General features: G+C 42.5%; 1 protein-coding gene across 1 annotated transcript in view; it reads right to left on the minus strand.

The window, feature by feature from the left end:
• The window catches only part of LOC104514328 (uronyl 2-sulfotransferase-like), a gene marked incomplete at its 5' end in the record, with an annotated part of 31,896 nt that extends 8,599 nt beyond the window's left edge, over positions 1-23,297 (minus strand). Inside the window, 2 exons of the mRNA XM_010157976.1 lie at positions 21,503-21,660; positions 23,261-23,297. Of these exons, the coding sequence (XP_010156278.1) occupies positions 21,503-21,660; positions 23,261-23,297 (195 nt within the window). The remainder of the gene's footprint in view (positions 1-21,502; positions 21,661-23,260) is intronic.
• Positions 23,298-23,387: the final 90 nt, after the last annotated feature.

Raw genomic sequence — 23,387 nt, forward strand, 5'->3', positions numbered from 1 at the left:
TCATTCTGGTCAGCTTACCAAAAAAAGAAGATGGAGAGGTGACTTGTTTACAGCATCTGCATATTTTCATGGTGAGAAAACTATGGATATTGAAGGGTTGGAAGCAGAAACCAACAATGTGGACTGGAATTAAGGCACAGCTTTTTAAAACGGTGAAGGTGATTAATCACTAGAAAAAGACAAAAAGACTTGATTTCCTATCATTGATTATTTTTACATCAACGCTGGACAACTTAACCAACTCCAGTTAGTGATCACTGTGCAGAAGTCAGAGAAACTGTGTGGCCTGTAGCACAAAAGAAGCCAAGCTTAATGACCCAACGTCCCATCCAAGTCTTTCACAGATCCAAGTTCCAAATGCCTTGCACGTGTCATCTTCCAAGCTGGAAGCATCACTTGCGAAAGCCTTTTCTGTCAGCGCCTTTCGGATACGTCAGTGTGAATATCATTTCTGGAAGATGTCTGAATACCTAACTTGCTACCTTTTCCAGTCCTTAGCTGATCAAACCTAATGGTCACCACCCTGCAGCATCAGGCCTTGCAGGAATGTGAACACTAAGTTTTTTTTAAAGAAGTTTGAGAACATGGCCTTAAAACATTATTAATTCTAAGTGCTGCCTCTTCCTGTCTTCCTAGAGCTTATTACTTTATATAACTACTGAAACGAGGAGTGAAAGCAAAAATACTAACTAGGACTAAAGTATTGGCCAATAATAAAATTTATGCACTGCCAAGGTGAAATCATTGCTGATAGGGTATACAGGACTGGAAGACGTCCATTACTGTATGAAAGCCGCTATTAAAACGGAGAAAAACCACCTCTATCAGTTCTCTTGTCCCTTGTGAGCAAGTTGTCAGTTCTAAGATGTTCTCCCAACTTATGTCTGCACGCAGACAACTGAAAGCTCTGAAATTGCTTTATTTCTTATTATTGCAAGTTACAGGCGGTCAAGAGAAAATTCTCTCTTTTGCCCTTAGGTTCTTTTGTGTATAATGAGTGACTGAAAGCGGCCAGGGGACGAGGCACTGGTGAAGAAGGAAGAATGCTACCAGAGCAGAAACAACAACACACTGTTCCTTTCAAGTTCACCCCCTCCTGGCCCACAGCCCAACTGCCTTGGCCAGCTGCCAGGGTATCGGGACAAAGGCTTCCTCCTCTGGCCAAAACCGAGGAAAAGGGTCTGTTGTTTAACACAGGCAGACTTGTTTCAGCAAGAGAAAGAAACAAAAAGAAGGGAATTATACTAAATGGAAGTCCTGAGAGAGGAGAGTAATCTCCTAGTGTGGCTAATGCAATTCTCACCCCATGCTTTTCCTGGAGAGGGAAAGTCTTGATTCTCCACCGTTCAGGCTAGAAGGCAAAGTATAAAGTCCCGACAGGGCAAAGCCCTAAGGCTGCCAGGGTCTTTGCGTCCACTGAAGTTACTATGAACCAGAAACAAGAATGCATCTTTCCCCCTTCCAGGAAGCCCCAGGCGACCCGCACTGTTCCCCTCCACACCAATAAGCTCGTGTGAAGGGCCAAGTCCTCACTCTTTATAAAAAGATGGAAATTTCTATGCACCTAGCAGACCTGGAAGGGTCTGACAGATAGATAAGCCATCTCAGGACTTCACAGTGACTGAGGCTCCTCCTGGATTTCCACAAAGCCATTAAACCCAAGTCAAGGTGAATTCACACCTGGGCTTTTTGCCCCCTCTGGGCCAGAGCCTGCAGCCCTGGTCTGCGATAAGGAACTTCGGATCCACTGCAAATTGAGAGGTTGTGCCCCTCCCTGAAACCTCGGAGACAGATGCTGTTGCAGAGAATACACAGAGACGCAGGGCTCCTTGTGCCAGCCTCAGCAGAGCCAAAAGAGAGGGATACCTTGAAAAAGGCAGAAGAAAATTCCTAGGTCTGGAGTGATCCGTTTGATTCTGAGCACTGATGCGCTTGGGCGAGGTGAGCTACCTCTGAGGGTGTATCACAGGATGTAGTGTCTCAGTGAGCTGTGGCAGGAGACTTCCCCTAGCAATTATTTACATGTCTGGGAGCTTTCGGAAGCAGGCCCCAATTCAAGAAGTGTGATTTTCATCTGCTTGGGTTAATAGAAATGAATACAGGACATTTTTAGGTGCTTAGATGCTGTTGAAACACCATCGAAATTTACACGTGCATGTAGCTGCTCTGTATTCCTGGCAATAGATTTTCCTCCTGGGGAGGGGTGGGTTTTGGCATTTCTGACACATAGTTATAAGACCAAGATCTTTGCAGATGAAAGCCTTCCTACACACCCCGTGCATCTGCACTAGCCAGTTGCAAAGCCAGCCCCCCCCTCTTCACCTCTCATCTGTCTTCAGTGACTTACGTGATTGGCTCCAGCACACCTGGACCATTCTCACTCATGCATCGGCACCAAGGGCAATCCATTGTGGAAAAAGAGTTTGCTCAACCACCCTTTCTAATTCGACTCGCATTTAGCATTACTGTGCTGACAGGGAAGAGATACACGGGTACACTGTCTGTCATCTACCACCGTGTTTACAGGAAGCGTATTCTCAGTAGCCTTAACTCTATTGCAGGCTAAAGGAATTAGCTGAGTACCGTGAAAACACACATAAATCAGAACAGGAGATTTACAGGGTATGAAAAGCCACTGCTCCTGCACTTAGTCCTGCAAATTGTCTTGTCTGCAGTGTTTCAATCAGTAGTTTCATTCCAGTGTTAGAGAAACTGGCTAGTATCAAAGTTTCCAGGATGACTGCACTGTTTTGATTTAACGACAATACTAGCTCTGACATAATGACTACTGTGCCTCAAGGTTATACTGCGCAAAACTTTCCCTTGTGCTTAAGAAAGCAGGAGATAAAATGACCTGCTGCCTTTTTCCATTTCAGTACTTATGGGCACGTGTAAACATTAACACCTCTGAATGAGGATAAAATGGGACAGAAACTAGGAAGGATGTGACAGCAATTAGGAAGAGCTCAAGAAGAATCAAGTTTGGGACGGAGCGAGGTTACTAAAAGGAACACTAAACCTTCAACAAACCAGGCTTTTGTTGAAGAGCATTGCTATTTCCTACATTGCCATCTTCAGGAGTGGTGAGGATCAAGGCCCCCAACATTATTTAAAAGACATGCAATGTTAAGAGTTGCATCAAGATAAAGAAAGAAACCCTGTTGTGGTGGGTTGACCCCAGCCAGCAGCCAAGCACCCATACGGATGCTTGCTCACTCCCCTTGACCCCACAATGGGACGAAAGAGAGAGCAGGAAGAACAAAAGCAAGAAAACACATGGATAGAGGTAAGGACAGTTTAATATGGGGGGCTGGGGGGAAAGCAATGCAAAGAAATCCCTCACCACTTCCCACAGACAGACCAATGCCCAGCCAGACTCTGAGCAATGGTCACCTTGGGAGCCAAAACCCCTGTTTTCCCTCCTCCATCCCTGCTTTTCTTGTCGAGCATGACATTACATGGTATGGACTATCCCTCTGACCAGTTTAAGTCAGCTGTCCTGGCTGTCTCCCCACTCAGCCTCTTGCTCATCCCCAGCCTACTGACCAAGGGGGCACAGTGAGAAGCAGAGAAGTCCCTGATGCTGTGTGAGCTCTGCTCAGCAACAGCCAAAACGTCAGCGTCTTGCCAGCTCTCTTTTAGCCACAAATCCAAAACACGGCACTATACAGGTTGCTATAAAGTTAGCTTGAACCCATCCAGAGCCAGCAGAGTAAAGATGTCTCCAGGAAATTTAAACTACACACAGAATACATACACAATGCACATACCAGGTACAACGGATCAGGTAAAGCACCCACTGAACTGCCTATTTGCCTGGTGGCCAGTAGCGGGTGCTTGGAGGAGGAGGAGCGGCAGAGGCCCACAGTGCCTCTTCCCCCAGTGCTGTCTCACAGCTTCTGCTGCTCGGCAGCTCTGAAGCTGCATGCACGGCTACTAGATGTAGTGACACAGCGAACTTCTCCGTGAATGCAGTGGTTTTGCAATCCCACCAAGGTTTTGGTCACCAGGATGGTATGCTCCAGGGAGTTCCACACATTTGTTGATTTAAAAAACCAAAAGCACAACCAATGCCATCCAAACCTTTATGCGTATCTTAAACTTCTAAAAACTGTTTCTCCCTGAGAAATTGAGACTAATCATTCTTCATTCAATCACTTTGCATGGTTCTTTGTTTCTAGCATATCCCTCTCCAGCTGTCTCTCTTCAAAACTCAGAGGTCTATTTATTACATTTCTTTGCCTATGAAAGCCATTCCATGTCCCTGACCATCTCCCCTGCTCCTGCTTTGTACCTTTTCTAATTCTGTTAGATCCTTTCCAACACACGGTGATTAGAGCTACAAATAATTAATGAAAAATGCAGCAATTGGTGGTTAAAAAGCCACACCTCATAACTAATTTTAACCTTTTTTCCCATTTAAGAATCAGAAGTAAATGAAAATCTATGTGCCATTGCTACAGATTTGAACTGTTGCATGCCCCAAAGCACAAACTGAGAATACTTCAGATTTCTTCAACTTCATAGGCTAATTCTAAAAGCAAGAGTGGAACCTATAAGTAAATTTAACTTACCTAGTAAAGTAACATAAAAAATATCATTAAGAACCAAGAGTTAACATTTCAGATGTCCTCAAAACAACAAATCTGTTTCTCAATTTATGAAATCTCATTCAATTTGTTAACCATAACAGAAGAATTAAATGCCTAATTTTCACTCCTCCCCTTAAGTTCAAAGAAATTCTGAAACCATAAATGATCAGCTTTTTAAAATCTGCAGATAGAATGCATCAGTGAATATATATTAAAAAAAAATCAAAACCCAAATCCAAAAACAACAAAAGAAAACAAAACCCAGCATACTGAAATAAATCTGTTGAAAACATGACAAAATGGCACATTCAGGATTTTCATAGTAACAAAAAACAATGAAAAAAATAATACTCATGGGACCTTTGTAAAGGCCTGTCCAAAAAATAAAAAATTAATCTCTGGGAGGCTTGGTGCACATTTACATAGAAGGGACACGGTCCGTGTTGGATGGGCACATGCACTCACGCATGGCAACCGGGCCCTAAGGCACATGTTGTGTCCCAGGCTCAGCACTCACTGGGATACCAATGCATGCCATCGGGTTTTGTCTTAGTGCTTAGCAGGCGGGTCCCAGAACTCAGTGCAGTGGTCTAGATGGAGGTCAAGTTCTCCTGTAAGCCCACGGGTGCTGGGAATGTGAAATTGTGACTCCGAGCTCTTTAAAAATACACTCCTCACAGGGTACTCTGGTGTGGCCAGTGATTACGGTCATCAGTTTCTAAACAAACACGGTGACCAGGCACATCGTGTTCAGCTGACACTTCATCCATCTGCTTGCCACAGTGGTTGACAGCATTTCTAGCACATTCCCAGAGCATTTAATTTTGCTAAGTACATGTATTCAAGAAACGAAAGTCCGTAAACGGAGCAAATATAGAGTCCTCATAAATGTAACTACTCTTTATTTTTTTTTAATTTGGTCTGAATAGCAGTGGGAAATGAAAAACCACAATGCTGAAGGAAGTGAAGGGACTATTCATGTAGCATGGGAAAAATTAAACTGAGATTCAACACTTTAAAGTGGGTGACATCTGTTTATCAAAATACTTTTGTTGTATCTCTTTTGCCTTTGATTATCCAGTCTGCCTGTTTAGACTTAGAAACAGGGATGTGGTGCTAGATTTGTCCTTCCATTTTAGTGGCAATCCCTGCAAGTTCTGCCACTGCCAATTGTTAATAAAATATACCAATATATCATGTGCCATTTCTTGACAAAATGACTCACACATGTGAACGGGATATGAAAAGATGTGCGGGACTGGGAATTTTTCCCTTTCTGCACGAGATACAAAGCATCCACATGCTAACTTTTTACTTCTGTTAAAACCTGTTGACCAAGTGGGACGTACAACAAGATGTGGTCTGGAAGGATAACAGAAGCAGCCTGTGAATTGAACATCTGAATTAAGCAGGAACTCAAACCACTGATCTCTACAAGTAGCTCGCAAGAACGATTTTCAGTGATTCAAAGCAGAACCTTTGACTAAGTGGTGAGCCTGCCCTTAACATAGGCTAAATAATGTATTCTCCAACTGCACAAAGGACTGGAGCCTACCAGGGACCACATGCCATATTCCACCAGCAGCAGAAGGCAGTGCCAAATAAATGCTGAAATTCAACATATAGACAAATATGCTTTGCAACTTCAGAGCTCTTCTGTTAGTAAAAGTTCTAGATGAACTGGGCTGATTTTTGGTAAGCTGTTTGCTGAAGTACAACATGAGAGACTGAGGTGCCATCAGCCACCTGCATTGGCATAGCTGCAGCAAACAGGCAAAGTTGTACAATCTGCAATTTGTTCCTGTCATTTTCACTAACAGGAGCTGAAAATGGTTGACTACAAAAAGGGTTTGCAGTCCAATGGGAGCTGCTCTTGGTGTATCAGGATGTATATATATCAGGATATGTGTATCTATGTGAGCATATATGTATATATATGCCTATCAGGATAATGTCTTTCTTTCAAGGACTCGGGCACCAACAGCACTCATCTCACCCTTCTTCACCATGCTGACTGGAAAGAACAATTCGTCATTTGCAAACAATACAAAATAATCTTAAGAAGAGAAATCTGTTTCATTGTGCTTAAAAAACCCATCCTCACCTGGTCATTAATCAATTGGTTTAATACACAAAATCGTGGGCTAAACTAAGTAACCCAAACAGGGAAGACCACAGTCTCTTCGAAGTGCTTTTTGGCATCCAGGATTCCCAGAATATACCCTGCCTCTAACAGCTTTTTATTGCCATCACAGACACTCAAATTGTACCACTGAATTTGCCACTTACTGAGCTAAATTAAGAATGGGAATGGTCAGGATAAGAATCTAGAGAGAAAAAACCCACATCTGAAAGATCCACAAATCCTGAAATAATAACCCTAAGGAAGACATGGAAAGCACTATTACCTGATACCTTTATGGTGAAGCTGGACAAACGCTAGTCCCTGTGAATGATTCAGTACAGAAAACCAGATTGAGGCCTTCTCAAACATTCAGACATAAGCTGTGGACAACGTAGTACCAGAAATGCATTCTCGCATGTGCTACATCCAAAAAGCCTTGGACAGAACATGGAGAAAGCAACTGGTGAAATTACCTTGCTGCCAAATACCTGAGCAGGTTGGTTTGACCATCATCCCCTATCCCAGCTGGTCCTGCCAGGCTTCATCCTCTTCAAGATCCTTTCATAACTTTACTATCAAAACTCCTTCCCCAGGTTTCCTGTCTTCTGCAGTTCACTCACACTAAGCACTCTCCTAGCAGCTACTTTGGTCACCATGCAGGGGTTTCTTGAGAGTTTACTTGAACAGATCTTCCTCTTCATTCATCTCCTTTGCTCTTGGCAAGGAAGTTCTGGGCTTCTGCTACGTTTCTTTGCCCCACAGGGAACTAGGTCATCACAATACTTTGCTCTTGGAAACACTGCAGGAAAAAGTACTAAAGTACCAAGGGTGCTAAAAAAAACCCAAACCAAACAAACCTCACAAAAAAGCCTCCAAACAACTCCATCAAAACCTTAGCTCAAGGCTGGGGGGTTGGAACTAGATGATCTTTAAGGTCCCTTCCAACACAAACCATTCTATGATTCTCAAATAGCACTCGATGCACAGATCTATCTGTGGGATAGACAAGGACAGCACTAAGAGGGCATGATATAAACTTTGTCTTTATATGCATACTTCATCCTTGCTCCTACAAACACTACTGCATGCCAACATCCATCTCTACCCAACTGCACACCACGATACAGCACAACAAAGAAACACTCCTGCGGCTGAAGGTAGCCACGGAGGGCTTCAAACAACCCCCCCTACCCGAGAGATGAACAGCCACTCACCTCTCTTCACTGATCACGCAGAGAGTTCAGCTTCCCTGGTACATAATTTAAGCACCTGACATTAAGTATGTCCATACCTAGTGAAGTAAACCAGGTCTGTCAGCTGCCTGAAGACCCGTCAAAGATCACTCACAGCTACTGTGAAATTGGCAGGGCACTTACAGGGACAGTGGGGAGTGGAAGCAAAGTTAAAAAATAAAAATAAGACTTCAATGCCCAGCAAAATATTTAGTGGCATTTAGGTTAAAACAGAGTTTTCTGTGAATATTTTCATTCAACATTTTAAATAAATTTGCTTTGGCTACGCTCTCATTCCTGTCACATCACTGGCTTTTAGGAGATGTATATTATATATCAGCCACTCATTAATCCCACAGTCTCCTTTTATGTAACAGAAAATACACATGTTCCTGCCCAAGCAGTAAACCTCCAAACTTGCTAACATCCTGAAAGTCCTGAGAGGGCTGCTCTGCAAAGCACCGGAGGCTGTGGCCAGACCGTGCACGCAGGTGCTCCATGCACGGCAGGCATGCATCAAACACTGCTGCAGCGGTGTCGGCGTGCTCCGCATCTCCCCTCGACGCAGGCCCAGCACAACCAGCCACGGGTCTCTCCCAGTTACTTGTGCTACACTTCTTCCTGGCTGGAAACAAGCAAACAAACAAAATGACCTACCCCCTCTCTCCTTTTTTTTTGCTAGGTCCAATGATGCTTTTTATCCATCTCCTTTTCTCCCTTCCACTCCATAAAATACAAGAAATCAAATAAAAGCTGACTGTTTGGAAATGAATCAAAGCAGCCAAGCAGCAGGAGTAGCAAAAGCTGAGAGAAGCATACAGATTGTGTTCTACACCCTGCATCTGTGTGCTCTGTAACACCGACGATGGAATACTCGTAGTGACTCACAGGTATGTCCGTACCCGAAGTACAGTGTACATCACAGTGACGCGACCTCACAGACCCTCCAAAACTCAACTGAAAGAGATGCTATGGAAGAAGACACACAACTACAATCACCTCGTTCAAGATTTTCACTACACAGAAAGTATTAGATGGAATCATACTGCAAAAGGCACAAGGAATAGGATATATTGTTTTATCACTGATCTGGCAGAACGCAGGAAGTAGGGTTTGTTCCTATGCTGGATGCACAGAGATTAATCCCATAGTTACAGGGAAGCCAAAGGAGTCAAAGAAAGCCATGGGGAAAGCAAATGGATTGTGAAGAGAGAGTATTTCAGGGCCTGAGAACAGAGCGGGAGCACTTGCGTGGGCAGACAACAGATGCTGCTCCAGACTTCCAACAAGCAGGGAGGGATGGGTAAATGCTCGGGGTTTACTTGTTGTTTTAACTTGAGCAATTGGAGGAAGATGACAATTTAAGGCACTGCCCCCTGGAAAGCTCTTCTATTTCTCCTAAGTCTCCAATTATTATTTTTTTCTTTCTCTTCAATACCCTCATTTCCCCTGAGTATGCACTCATCAGCAACTTGCATTCCCCAGAAATCCTCCCACTAGCTATCTGGAAAGACATTCATGCTAGAGGGCATAACACTCTTCTAATATGTAGATGCCTTTAAAACCACAAGTCATCTTCAGAAACCAAATTGCATGGAGGTGCATGAAGAATTCCTCTAAGACCTATTTTGGAGGCAAGTGAATTCAGCCAACTCACAAGCATCAGCAGTAATTTCAATCCAGTAAGCATGTTTGGCATTCTCGAAACCTTCCCCCAAACCACACACCTCTTTGCACATGCACTTCTTTTAAAAACATTTTTTTCTTGGCCTGTTTTTATCCTCACTTTTTGCCCTCAGCCTGTATGATAAAATTGTTTTCTGGGTGAGCCCTGGAGAACTGAGCAAACCAAACATTAATGCTCATATGGAATTTATTTGGGGGGGGAATCCCTTAAGTTGAGTAGTTATGTTATTTTGAACTGGTTTTATATTTTATGCGCACATAGTGGAGCTGGAATTTCAGGGCTGGCTTTTGTTTGCATTCATCATGAAACATTTGTTATATGAGCTGCTGCTACCGCTACCAAAACAGCTGCTGCTAACTGCTAGAAAACCAGAGACCAACTCAACAGTTTCTTTCTCCCTCTGGCAAGTCTAGTTGGCAAATGAAACCTGGTGTTTCTACAGAAAATTACCTTTGCTGGGCTTCACTGTCATCCTCACCACCTTTTGCCTACCCAGAATACAGACTGGAAAGAGAATGGATAAATCCGACCAAGAGCAGGTATGTACTGATACTCCTGAATTAGCCACAATTAAATGTAGATCACTACAGCTGTATGAACTCCCTGCTTTGCAGCTAGGGCAGCACCTCAAACGTGAACGTCTTTGCTTCAGCTGCTCTTGAGATTTAGCCATGATTTAGCCTTTCTGTCCTGTGTCATCATTTTCGGCCACCTGGAAAAACTGAGCCATGGCCTGATCTAGCTTTGCATAAAAATTTCTTTGCCATAGAAATGCTGCTGCCCAGTGGCTAGGGCGATCTGTGGGGGACTGTTTCCCTGTGCAGAAAAAGACAGCCACCCGCCTGACAATCTGCGAGCCTTCCTACCAACCTGGACCCAGACCAGGACCCAGAGCATCCGCAGACTGCAGTCCCGAGTGCCGAGGACAGACTCCTCCAGCTGCAGGCAAACAGAACTCCAATGCATTGCTTTGTTAGGATTACTAAAACACTTCAGTGTTGTTCTTGTTGCTTCCTGGCAATTTCATACTGGCAGCAACCTCTTTCACCTCAGTCTCATCTTTTTAAGAGAACATTTATTTCAGGCGGGACTCCCTGCTTGTTTGAAGTAAGGGAAGACTATCGAACAATGAGTACCTACCTCTTTAACCAATTTTACCCTGCAGAAGAACATTCTCTCTCCTATCCTGACAATGTATTTTCTTTAAAAGCTTCTGGATAGAGATACTGGACCACCTCACATCCCTGTGCTTGCTGACTCCTTCATGGAACTAGTTGATTTGCGAGGCTCTACAAATGCCACACTGACTTTTCCCAACTGTCTATTAATCCCATTCATTATAGTTCCTACTAGTATGTAAATTGGATTCTTTCATTTACTGCTGTCCAGGTGACCATTGCAGTCCTCTAAAAGCTTGGAGTCATGTTAACTACCTTCCATTCTTCCAAAATAGCTGCTGATTGAATGACAGGACACGCTGCAGAGTTGGCAATTTCAGTTTCAAAGAGATCCTTGGTGAATAGCAGCTCTGACAGCAGCACTCCTGACACTGCCAAGGAGGAAAGATAGCTGAGGAGAAAAACACACCACGCCCTAACACCAAATTTGTTATCTGCATTATAGTTGGCATCTGCAAGTAACTGAGAAGTTATTCAGATTGAGTCCAAACAGTACAACTGAGAAGACAAGATTTATAAAGTACAGTAACAATTGTGCAAATGTTGGAGATGATAAAGCAGCCCAACGGGAAAGAAGATACTAATTAAAGAACACAATGGGAATGCAATTTGGAAGAAAGGAAGGAGACTGGGAAGATGAGCCTAGAGAGCAGCTTTCTTACTACATTTGTAAATTTGTGATTCCGCTCCAGGAACAGAGAAAAGGAAAAGGAATTTTCCTAGTCATATTTAGTGAAAACCTCTTCTCTTGCTATAGCTTCTAGGAAAGCAAGTTTTTAAGAGGGGCAGATCAAAAAGGCTGGGCAATTCCAGCCGGGAAAGGAAGTAGGGAGCATGAACTCCAAGAAAGACTCCCTCCTTGGTAGAGCAAGGGGGCAGCTCGCCAGCACCACAAACTGCCAGGTAAAGCAAAGGGGCTGGGAGGAAGGAGCACAGGCATGGTGTGAAGCCACGCTCAAGTGAGCAGATGAACGCCGCAGGAGTGATGGCTGGCGGACATACCAAAAGGACTCCGGTGCAGTGGCGAGAGCTACACTGCTAATACATTTCCTTCATTTTGATTCTTTTAACTTTGTAATCAAGGGCCAACCCTCGCACTTTGCTGAAATTTATTGTACTAATTCCTTCCCTTCTTTTCTAATAGTAGTAACAGTGGTCCTCAGATGACTTAGAGCACAATACACCATGCCCTCTGGGTATAACAGGTTTATTTACAGATGTACTCTGGTGATGTGTCTTCCCCGAGAGTGTCTCCCTGCCACCTCTCCCTGCTACCCACGGTCTCCCCAACTCTGCGGTGAGCCACCTAGTTCGCATGTGGTTGAAAAAAAACCTTTTGGTATTAGCTTTAATGCCTTCAGCAAGCTGCGTGCCAGAAAATGCCTTGCTGTATTTCACACCTAACTTGTCAGAATTTATGCTCTTTCATGTTTTCCCCATTTGAATTATTACACCATTTTAATTATTATAGCAGGTCATTTGTATCACTGTAAAAACTTGTTTTTAAATTGCAATGTTTACGTGAAAACCCAAGTAATCACTTAGAAATAGCTGCTCGTCTCTACTGTACAAAAATTAAAGGTAAAAACTTTTTTATAATTAAATTTCTTTTCTGTATTTACTTCAATATTTTTTCAAAACATTTCTGAGCCAAAGAGATTCTCACAGTACTTGCATTGCTCTTGCATGATGCCTCAGCGATAAGAATAATCAGTTTAACCTGTATCCTCTTCTGTCACTGATGCAATGGGCAGGACTTAGAGTTAGCCTGAGGGAATAACACAATAGCTGTCTTTGAAGACTGAAAATATCATTATGTCCCTAAAAGCAAAGTGAATAGTCAGCTCTGTGATCTGCTTCATACTGTTCCAGTGTCTTCAGTGCCAAATACAATCAGTTTTCATTTAAAAGAGGTTTCTCCCCAAACACTGACCCTGAAAACGTACTGTGGGATGTAATGATAACCGAGCTGAATTCTCAGTTAGAATCATAGAATGGTTTGGGTTGGAAGGGACCTTAAAGACCATCCAGTTCCAACCCCCCTGCCATGGGCAGGGACCCCTTCCACTAGACCAGGTTGCTCAAAGCCTCCTCCAGCCTGGCCTTGAACCCTTCCAGGGATGGGGCATCCACAGCTTCTCTGGGCAACCTGTTCCAGTGCCTCACCACCCTCTCCGGGAAGAACTTCTTCCTGATATCTGATCTAAACTTCCCCACTTTAAATTTAAACCCATTACCCCTTGTCCTGTCACTATAGGCTCTTGTAAAATGTCCCCCATCGTGTCCCGTGTCCGCCCCCGTTGTCATCCCCCTCCCTCCCCTGCTTCCTTGTAGGCCCCTTCAGGTACTGGAAGATGCTGTAAGGTCAGTTGTTTTAGTCCTATAATTAACAAAAGTTTTTTGGATTCCAGTCTCAGTCACCTTATGCAACTGGCTTTGCTTGTTTCCACACAGCTGAAGTGAAGACCCATGCGAATGTACTGAAGCTGCAGCTGGGAACTGTAGTAGGCCCAGTAACTGGGATTTACTAGCCAGCTGCCTCCTCCTCTATGCCTTCTGTTGCCTGAATACAGGTCAAAGTTGTCAAAGCAGCTATTTGCAGAAGGTGTTACTGCTATAATTTTTATTCAAATGCTATTTTTAAAGCAGAAGCAGTAACAGTTTAGCTGGAATGTTACTGATTAAAATAGCACTATGATTTTATTCAATAAGCTAGTCAGGAAGGAATGAAGTGCCATTACAAGATTTAATTTTCTGTCATTAAAAGGTTTGTGGTGTTTTGTCATCAGTGACCCTGGATTATTTGAGATATAACTAATGCTGTATCTGAATGCAGTTTAGTCTCTGTGCCAGAGCTTTTACAAAGCTTTTGGTCCATTGGTTTTTAATTTTGTTATACTAGGAACAGGAAACATGCAAAAGATGCATCAGGGAATAAACCTCAGATGAATAGCAGGAGCACTGTTATAAACCGTAAGATCTTCAGTGACTGATATGTTCATTAGATAAACATGACAGTTGCTTGAAAGATACCAGCACCAACCCTTCAAAACAATCTCCTGATACACACATAACCCTTCCCCCTCCCTCCCTAAATGAATTTTTGATACGTGGGATGCAAGGGTTTGGCTGATGGGGCCCCTGGGACTTAGACCACAAATAAGTTTTGGTTTTACTGCAACAAAGTATGAAATGTCATCTGTGTGGGTTTAGTCCAAAACCAGACCATCAATAGATCTGATGAAAGGAAATTGAAACAATGCAAGTATCATGAAGATGTGGGGATGAGGCTAAAGCCTTCTGGAATTGCACTAGAAAAATTACAAAGATGCCAAGGGTGGTCTCAGCCTTCAAAATCCTACAAGACAAAGTCCAGAGAGGAGAAACTCTGCTCGTGACAGAGAGGCTCAGAAAAAGAGTATGCAAAAAAATAAATTGTGTTTGGCTTCAAGTAAATGCCCTGCCAGTTGAAGGGAAAGAACAGCATGAAAATGGTGGTGGTGAAGAATAGGAAAAAACTAGCAGATTGCAGAACACACACTCCGTATACACGTGTTATAGCACAAAGACAGGAAAGCTTCAGTAATTCTATGAAAAAATACCTAGCCTATGTCTACAATACACTGCAGGTTGTCAGAGCCAGTCTATGAGCTCACATGTCCAGGCCCTTTAGTAGAAGAGAAACATTTGATGTAGGATTTCAAAGGATGATTTAAAGGAATGTGGACTTCACCTTCCACTGCAACTCATTCTGAGCAGATCCTTTACAACTTCAAGTCCCATGAAAATTAAAGCCTCAAATAAGGATTTAAAAATCTGCACTGTAACTGGCAAGCAGAGAAACCATATACTCCTTGCCATATTCAGTGGTGAGAGCTGGAAGGCAGCCGACCTCAAATGCCAGAAGCGCTGGACAGGGGCGGCACTGTGGATCCACAATGACCCTTCTCACTCTCCTCCAGTTCATGAATCAAGCCCACCATCCCAACCTGCCAACATGAAATATGTCACCTTCTCACCTGATCTAAGTGATTATTGTTGGTGCTGCTGTACTTGCAGAGACAACCACCCATCCTGACTCTAGGAGAAAGCAGAACCATCACAATACGCTTGGCAGATGGACCTGAAAATTGCACTTCCCTGCACTGTAAGCTCAGGGAGCAGATTTACCCAGTGTTATCAATCTGTCAGATACCCCATTTTTCTTCTCAAAATGCGCCATTCGATTTGGGCCACAAGATGTATTTATATGCTGCGTAACCACGTACATAGGATGTAACTCCAACTAAACAACAGCACACTAGCAGGAACTTGAGACTTGAGCCTGGATGCACACAAGCTCCATGTGGTCTTGGAAAACCATGCCAAACTCTCTTGCCACACCTTTCCTATGGCTCGTATTTTAGCAATGAGACTGATACTATCTTGGACAAACCTTTTGGTGCCACAGTTATGTCTCTCATGCAACACACACATAGCCTGGGGTGGCTTCACCTTCCTCAGCAGAACAAGAACCGCAGCTGTCAGGAGCTGCCAATCTTTGCTGAAGAACTTGCAACAGAGAAGTTTAGCTTCCGAGACAAATCTTCCAAAGACCTAGTGGATCTTTAGAAAAGAACACAGAGTCATGAGAAAGGCTCAGAAGGGCTCAAATCCTTCCTAGAGCTCCTATTCTTAAAACTGCTTAGTTTACTCACAATAGGATCTGAAACCTCTGAAAGACAGGAAACAACATATCTTCCTTTTAAGGAATTAGAAAAAGAAAGGATATTCCCACTGATTGTGCTTATCGCTGACTGGTGCATCCACTAACTTAAGGCATCCCAGATCAGGCAGTCCAGGTTTGTCCTTCCTCTCCAAACCTTGCGTTTTCATTGCTGAAGAGCTAAATAACGTATCTATAGCTTTTGATACTACCTTCGGCTTTATAAAACAAACGAAGAGCAGACCAGAAGTGCAGAATGTCCTAGATGCTACCGACTGAAATGGGAACAAACATCCTTGGGGACATGCACTGTGACTCTTCCTCTTTCCTGCCTTTCTTGCACACAGAGAACTGGGAATTTGTTTTACAATACAAGAAACAAAAATACAATTAAACACTCTTCGTAGAGCTTCAACTGCCTATTTTTGCATACACATTGTTTTAGAGCATTCTTCTAAGTAATTTTGAACGTTCAGAGGGAGAAGAAAGGAACGTTTTGTTCACATTTCCTATTTTTATTTTCTATTTTCAGAACAGGATCTTGGGTGATAAAGAAGAAAATGCCACCCAGGCAGAATGTCAATTCACATGTGCTATTTGCACTGGCACAGCGTTTGGGTCCCGAAAAAGCAGGGAGATCACACCACCTTCTGGACAAAACTTTTTAAGTCGCACATACAGTGACTCTGCTTCACATCACGGATGGGAACCCGCCATGGAAGTGTTGTGCCGTTAGTTACTTCCCACGTCCAACCTCACGTTTTCCCTCCACACCAAATGTAGAATACCCTTCTTCTGAGAGGGCTTTCATACACAGTTATTCCTCTTGAGGAGATTATTTAGGGAAAGCACAAAGCTGTTACAGAGTGAGGCAAAAGAAAAGACGTAATGTTTGGAGTCTCCAAGGTTTTTCAAGATTTGAATGGGTATAAAGTTTTCCCAAATTCTGTTTTAAGAAAGAAGCAGATGCAAAGAAGTGATGCACCCCCCTCTCCCACCCCTCCCAACCCAACAACAACAACAAAAAAACCCCAAAACCAAAACCTCAGAAAAAACCCTCAGATTTTTAAACTGAATCTAATACAAGCTGCTTTTACTCTCACATCAAGAGTGCAGATGCTTGTAGGAGAGACAAAAGTGGTGCATTTGTGCACAGGAGATGAGCCAATATATTCCCTTTCCACATAGCAGTCACAACCCTCTCCAGAAAGTATGGCTCGTGAGAAGCAGGAGAACTATTAGGAGCTGCAGATCACTTAGCCTCGTTTTTTTCTTTCATTTTGTGTTGAACAAAGGCAGAACATCAGACGATCGCTATTCAAGGCACTGCACAAAACCCACTGCTTCCTTCCATCAAACTTCTTTCAACATTTCTTAACCAAAAAAAAAAAAAGGACATTTTACAGTTTACCTGAGCAATACATCTTCTTCCAGCTGACAGCATGAGTAATTTCATGGCACTCAATAAAATTCACTGTTTGGAAAGCTTAAGTCAGCCTGCTTGCTTTAGAGTAAGATCTACACATGTAGAATGTAAATTCAAGAAACAAAGATTTTTTTTTTCTGGTATTGGGAAGAAGTGTTTTTATAGGGTTTCTGGTGCCAAAGAAAATTTATGAAGTCCTGCAGAAAGGTGAGAGGATATGATCTATTTCTGAGGTGATAAAAGCCATTTTATTGCCTATTCTTTTACATTAGATGCTGTTAACTTTCACCCCGTGCCACAGAAGTTGACAAAGTAGAAGAAAATTCTGGTTTGCTGTGTATACTGTGTATTTTCTGCCTCTTAAAACAACAAAGATACGAAACCCACACGTGCCCTTTTCAAAAGAAACTGTGTAAGTATTCTCTGCTTTCTGGCTACCAGCCAGGTTACGGAAGTGAGCTACAGCCTGCAAAAATGAACAGGACTGACCAGTTATTTTTCCTTCAGTTGTGCTCCTGAGAGCGAGGAGAGATTGTACATGTAAAGTCATGCTATAACTATTTCAGGCCTTTCAAAGAGTTAAGGAATATTATCAGATTTTGAAGTGAATATAATCCAAGGCTCTGCAATTGGACCCTATCTGCTCCAATGCTGGGGAAAAATGAAAGACACAATTTTGAGTAAATCTGACTGTGTTAGCAAAGAAATCTAGTAAAAACCATAACATTGTTTTATATTTATTCTACCCATCTATTGACTGATCTATCTGTTCCACAATCCATCCGCCACACCGCCCCTCCCCTTTTGATCTCTTGTCAAAGGCAGCTCAGGATGCCAAGGCAGGAAGAGTTTGTCGCCTTGGACAAGAGAGGCATCATGAAAGAGAGTCCTTTCGCAATTCTGGACTTGGTATCAACATTAAGAAAATACTTAATTTCAAGGAGAGTGGAAAAGGAGAAAAACAGGAAGCCTGTAGCTCTCAAGTATTCTACAAGATAAAACCAGATTGGTTTCAATGAAGACTTTAGCATCACAAAGACCTTTCACATTTTATTGCACATTGTTATAAAACACAGAAATCAAAATATTTGGTATATGGATTAACTGAAAGCAACATTTTTATTATGGCAATGAAGAAAATTATCCTCCTAGTGTCCTCTGTCACTAAATTTTCCACAACTGCCAACTTTTTAAACTCAAAAAATATGAGGAAAAACTGGTGTGCATTTCAAAATGTGACACTGTCAAAGCCAGCATAGAACAAATACACAGCAGCTGGCAAGCAAAATATATTAAAAATAGAAAAAGCCAGTTGTTAGTCATAATGTCTGAACAAGTTGACTGCTTTTCACTCTTTATTTTTTAATATTTCACGTTTCTGCCAGCTTATCTAAAACAAATCCTTAGCATGACCCACAAGAGCACTCAAGTCACACTGCCTTCAGCAGTTATCTGTGTCATTACATATACATATTTCTGTGCTCTCTGATGTAAATGTCCCACTATCTGATCCACAGAGCCACAGTTTTACTGATCTCCTGCTTCAGAACAATAGCAGCAAAGTATTTCTGAAGGTAAAAAGACCACAGGCTTCGTTTTCTAGCTAGAAGAAGGACAACTGAGCAGGAATTCCTGAATAAATGTTGTCACATGATGTCTCAGATGTGATTTTCTTTTTTTTTACACTACAGACACAGAAGAAACAAAGCAGCTTGAATACAGCTTGCATGGTTAAAAGAAATAGAGGTGAGAAAAAGTTTCCAGATTTCCTGATTCCTGTTGGCATCAACCTATACTGAAGGCTCCCAGTAATAAGTAGTTTGCTCAGATGGGAGCTGCAGTGATCTGGTGCCCATCCAAAGCACTCGTAACGAGGGAGAAGGGTCCCAAATTTGGAAGGAAGAAGGGGTTTAACCCACAACGCCCACAGATGCATCTTAAATGCACATGTGATTTTATGGATTTGATAACATCCAGCAGTTTGCTTCCTACAGGAAGAGGTAGGTCCTTCTAATTTAGTTCAGACGATGATGATGGTGGGACAGCAATCACCAACTTCCTACTCTTCTTTCTAATCTATGTAATCCACTAAAGAAACACTGGATGGAAATTGTCTTCCTTCAGTTACCTTCTGCCAGTTGTTGAATTGTGCCTAATCCAGAAGCGATTATTGCAGCAACTCAGGTGCAGAGATTCACTGACCTGGAAGTGAATCACCTTTCTGTACACAGTTCTTCACTGTGTCTTCCTCATCTCAATCTATTCAACTGATACAAGATAAATTCTGCTAAAACTTTACGATAGGAAAAGAGGAAAGGGTGTCATAAGTGTTTCTCAGGTGGAGCAACAGTTCAGCAGAGTAAACTGTAAATTTTGAGATCTGACCTGCAACTGTAAATTATAACAAAAGGTCAGTTTTGGCCCAAAGTATCTGCTGCTTTAAGGCATCACCACACAGCTGGGCAGAATAACATCCCCTCTTCCCAGCACTTCATGATGCAACAGCAGAGGGTGTTGCAGATCAGGCCTAGGGTGCCTTGAGGAGAACGATACAGGTTTTCTTACACAGCATTTGGATTTTTTTTTTTTCTTTCTGGCTGATTCTGTTAAGTTTTTGTAAGCATTAACACCAACGCAGAAATAACCTGAAAATAATTATGATTGGGAAAACCCCCCAAACATACACATGTATGAAATGAGGAGTAGAGAGTTAATACAAGGAAACTTTCTGTTCTTCCTTTTCAGTAAGCAAATGGGAAAAATAAAACTAAAAGTTTAATCCTCATTGGGAATACTGAAGGAAAGACATGAATCTTCAGACATGACACACATGAAATCGCAGAGGAAATCACTGTCCTGCAATAGAGGATCAAATCTGCTCCAGATACTGGAATATACACAGAGAAGAGAAAGATTGTCCGGCACTTAACTATTCTGGAGACTGCTCATCTCACACCTGATGCCTTCTAGGGCACCTGGATGAAAATCGGGAGGCTGCGTGCTGTTTGCTAACTTCCCCCACTGTAAGAGAAATGAAAATCTATGGTGCACAGAACAGCTGAGGAAGTCTTATAGATTCCCAAAGAGAATATCCTTCTGTTGATCCCCCTTCCTCCCTCTTGTCTAACATCCCCATCGGAAAACCTTGGAGACTGAACTGTGCAAATATTTAGGAAGATTTCCACATACTACAAATGTATGTCTTTATTTCTTCATTTGCAAATAAAAGAGAAACACCTGATCCAAAATTGGGCACTGCTCTCAAGTCAGTACCATCCCATGCTCTCCTTACGTCTGTTTTTGAGTGAAACAGCTCTATGGCTGGATACAGCACCACAACGAAGTAACGCTCACCCCTTCTAAACAGCTGCCTTGCCTGCCATATTGCACGCAGAAAATGACCCACTGAAAGCACATTCAGAGGAGCAATACCACACTTTCCCTGTAATATCTGTATTGCTAAATACAAGTAAATAGGTTGCTAAATACAAAATTTGCAAAGATGCATCCTGGAAGCAGGGATTGATGGACAGCCACACATAAATCCTGGTTGGGGACAGAAACCTGTGACTTCTCCAGAGTGAAGGGCCATTACTGTGGCAGCTGCTCCCAGTCACAAGCCAGCCATCAGCTGCAGGCATTACAAACCAAACTCAGTCCATGATCCACGTGTTTTTAACATACAACCTGGTACAAAACACATATTTCAGTGGCTGTGGGCATTTCCCACGGACACAAATGCAACCAAGTCAGCAAGCCAAAGGCAAGTTTTGCCCCGTCCTGGTTCATAGGATGTTGATGGCCCAGCCAAATGTAAGCAGGAAATCAGTTCGTCCGGAATGACATGCAAAGCCCCACAGAAGCATTGTATTTCTTGGGACTGCCTCCTGAAGAAGTTAGCGATAAATAAGGGTTGGGAGGGATGGACTGACACAGAGAAGAGAGAACCCTTTCAGACTGACTGTGGGGTGCAAATTAAGGGGTAGATTAAGTGCTCTCTGTTTTCATTTCTCTATTCGAGTCTCCTACGTATTTTTCCTCAGCATGCTTTGTACTTAAAGTGCTGTAAATACACTTTCTTACTTCTACTTTACCTAAACCCAATTTAACAGGTAGTTCATTTCATTTCATTTCAACACTTAGTCAAGAGAGAGGGAAAATGAATATCCTGGTACTGTAAAATCTCCAAAGCATCCAGCTCCCCAGACCACTTCTTGAAGATTTACTTAGGTAAATATTGCTGACACTACTTTGAGAATATTTTGACAGTATTATTTGAGAGTTGAGTATGACAGAACTGAAAGAAGAAAAGCCAATCCAGGGATAAACAGGAAGCTTTCTGGCATATGGCAAGATCATCGGAGCACCAAGTGCTTGCCCAGGAAAGAAAATGACACAGCAACATTAAAAGCACAATGTATACCCTTCCCCAATCACGAAGTCTGCTCCCTAAAATGGAGATAAATGACTACACAAGACATAAACACGTACCTTTCAGCAGCTGTGCAGATTTTGCCGAAGTCTCTATAAGAATAGTTTTTTTAAAGAAAAAGTTACCTGGGTTTTTATAGATGCTAAGCACATCCTTGAAGTAATGAGGTAAGAATCTTTCTAATAAAAGCAGCACATCCTCCAACTCCTCCAGAATGCCCACAAGCAGAAAATTTTCATTAACATTCAGCTTGGCTCTTTCAAGGGCCCATTCACCAGGCTCCCTGTATGAAATTAATGGAGGGAAGAGGGGGGAGAGGGGGAAAAAAAAAAAAGAGATGACTTGAAATATGCATTATGTTCAGAGATTCAAGCCAAGACCACAACTGAATCAAAAATATCCAGTGCTGTACTTCTAACGGAACATAAAAAACCCCACCAAACCCAAGTGGCTTATTGAGCTTTTCTGTACAACATCTAGAATTGGTTTGGCATGTAAAAACACGATCACATTAAACAGAGGTTAATCACTGCATGGAAGTAGTCCGTTCTGAAAACACCTTTCGGTGAGTTGTTTATAAGCTCAGACTTGTAAACTCTAGTTTTTCAACTCGGAAGCATGACGCATCTCAGGGGAGGAACAACTTCTCTGGGTGATGGAGGGTGCTAAGGGGTGGTGGTGTCCCTGAACTGCATTGGGAGAACGGCTGTGAGTGACCACTGCCCGCTGTTACCCAGCGAGTAACACACAGGAGGCTACCCACCTGTTTCCCACCTTGTCCTTCATTCTAACTTCTGACAAAGTCTCCAAGAGACTATCTTCCCTTTCCCTGCCACTACTCCTGACCGCTCTGTGGTGCTGCTACAGGATTTGCATTTATTTGCTCTGACTGGTACGGTTTTGAGTATCAGTTTAGGGTTATTTTATCTTTTCCCCCAGTGGGAGAAGCTGGCAGGACACCAATACATCTTCATGCTTCTCTCAGTTTCAGGGAAGCACAATCAGGTTTGACAAGCATATGAATACAAAGTCCCTTAGATGAACTCATATTAATTTATGCTCTGGAAGAAGCAGTCAGCATTCATATTGATTAGTTTGAGACATTGGCATTATATCCCTTAAGGAAAACAGCTTTTTCCCGGAGCCCAGCTGGTACGACGAATATCTGAGTCACACAAGGTACCTGAGAGGGGCTGATGATCACAACTCTTCCCTGACCTCCATCAGTCTACTGCAAATTCTATGTGTTAGTGAACTTTTGCCAGAAGCTCTTCTGAGGACACGTGCAAAAGCTTATTGTTTTGCACTCCCACTAGACCAGACCTGGAACAGGTTTTTCATTTCCTACCACCTTTTTTTTTTTGCATTGGTCCGTTTTCTGGAAAAGCAGAGTGTCCTAAGAAATGTTGTAAGTCATCTTCTTGCAGCTCCTTTTGTGACTAAGAAGTAGCTGAAGGAAGTGCAATGGCACAACAGGAAACACATGTAACAAGCTACAAAACAGTGCTTCAATTTACTGCTCAGAAACCCCACAGAGGTCTGTTGTGAAAGTATTCAGTCATGTCACTGTTGTTGAGGGGATTACTCATATATACAGGTGTGCAACCATAACCATTTTCAAAAGAGTCCAAAATACAGTAAGAAAAAAAAGTGTAATGAAAATGAAGTCATGAATCTGTTTTGTTTCTTAATCATACCCATGCTTATGCCAAAAAACTAAAGCAGTACTTTACAGCCACGACACTTACAAACTGAGACATAAGAATGAACATATTTTCACTTCTTATTACTGCTACAAAAAAAAAGTATGGCTTTTGAAAGAAATTGTGGAGAACATGTGCAGTTCTTCCACTCTGGAGAAGCAGTAACAATAAATAAAATACCTTGAAGCCACCAAGGCGACTTCAACCACCCCAATATCTGTTGGAGAGACAACACAGCAGGGCACAAGTAAGCTAGGAGGTTCCTGGAACCTCCAAGTTCCAGATGAAAACTTCCTTCTCCAAGTGA

The sequence above is a fragment of the Eurypyga helias genome, unplaced genomic scaffold (assembly GCF_000690775.1).
Source record: "Eurypyga helias isolate BGI_N326 unplaced genomic scaffold, ASM69077v1 scaffold15688, whole genome shotgun sequence".
Lineage (NCBI taxonomy): Eukaryota > Metazoa > Chordata > Aves > Eurypygiformes > Eurypygidae > Eurypyga > Eurypyga helias.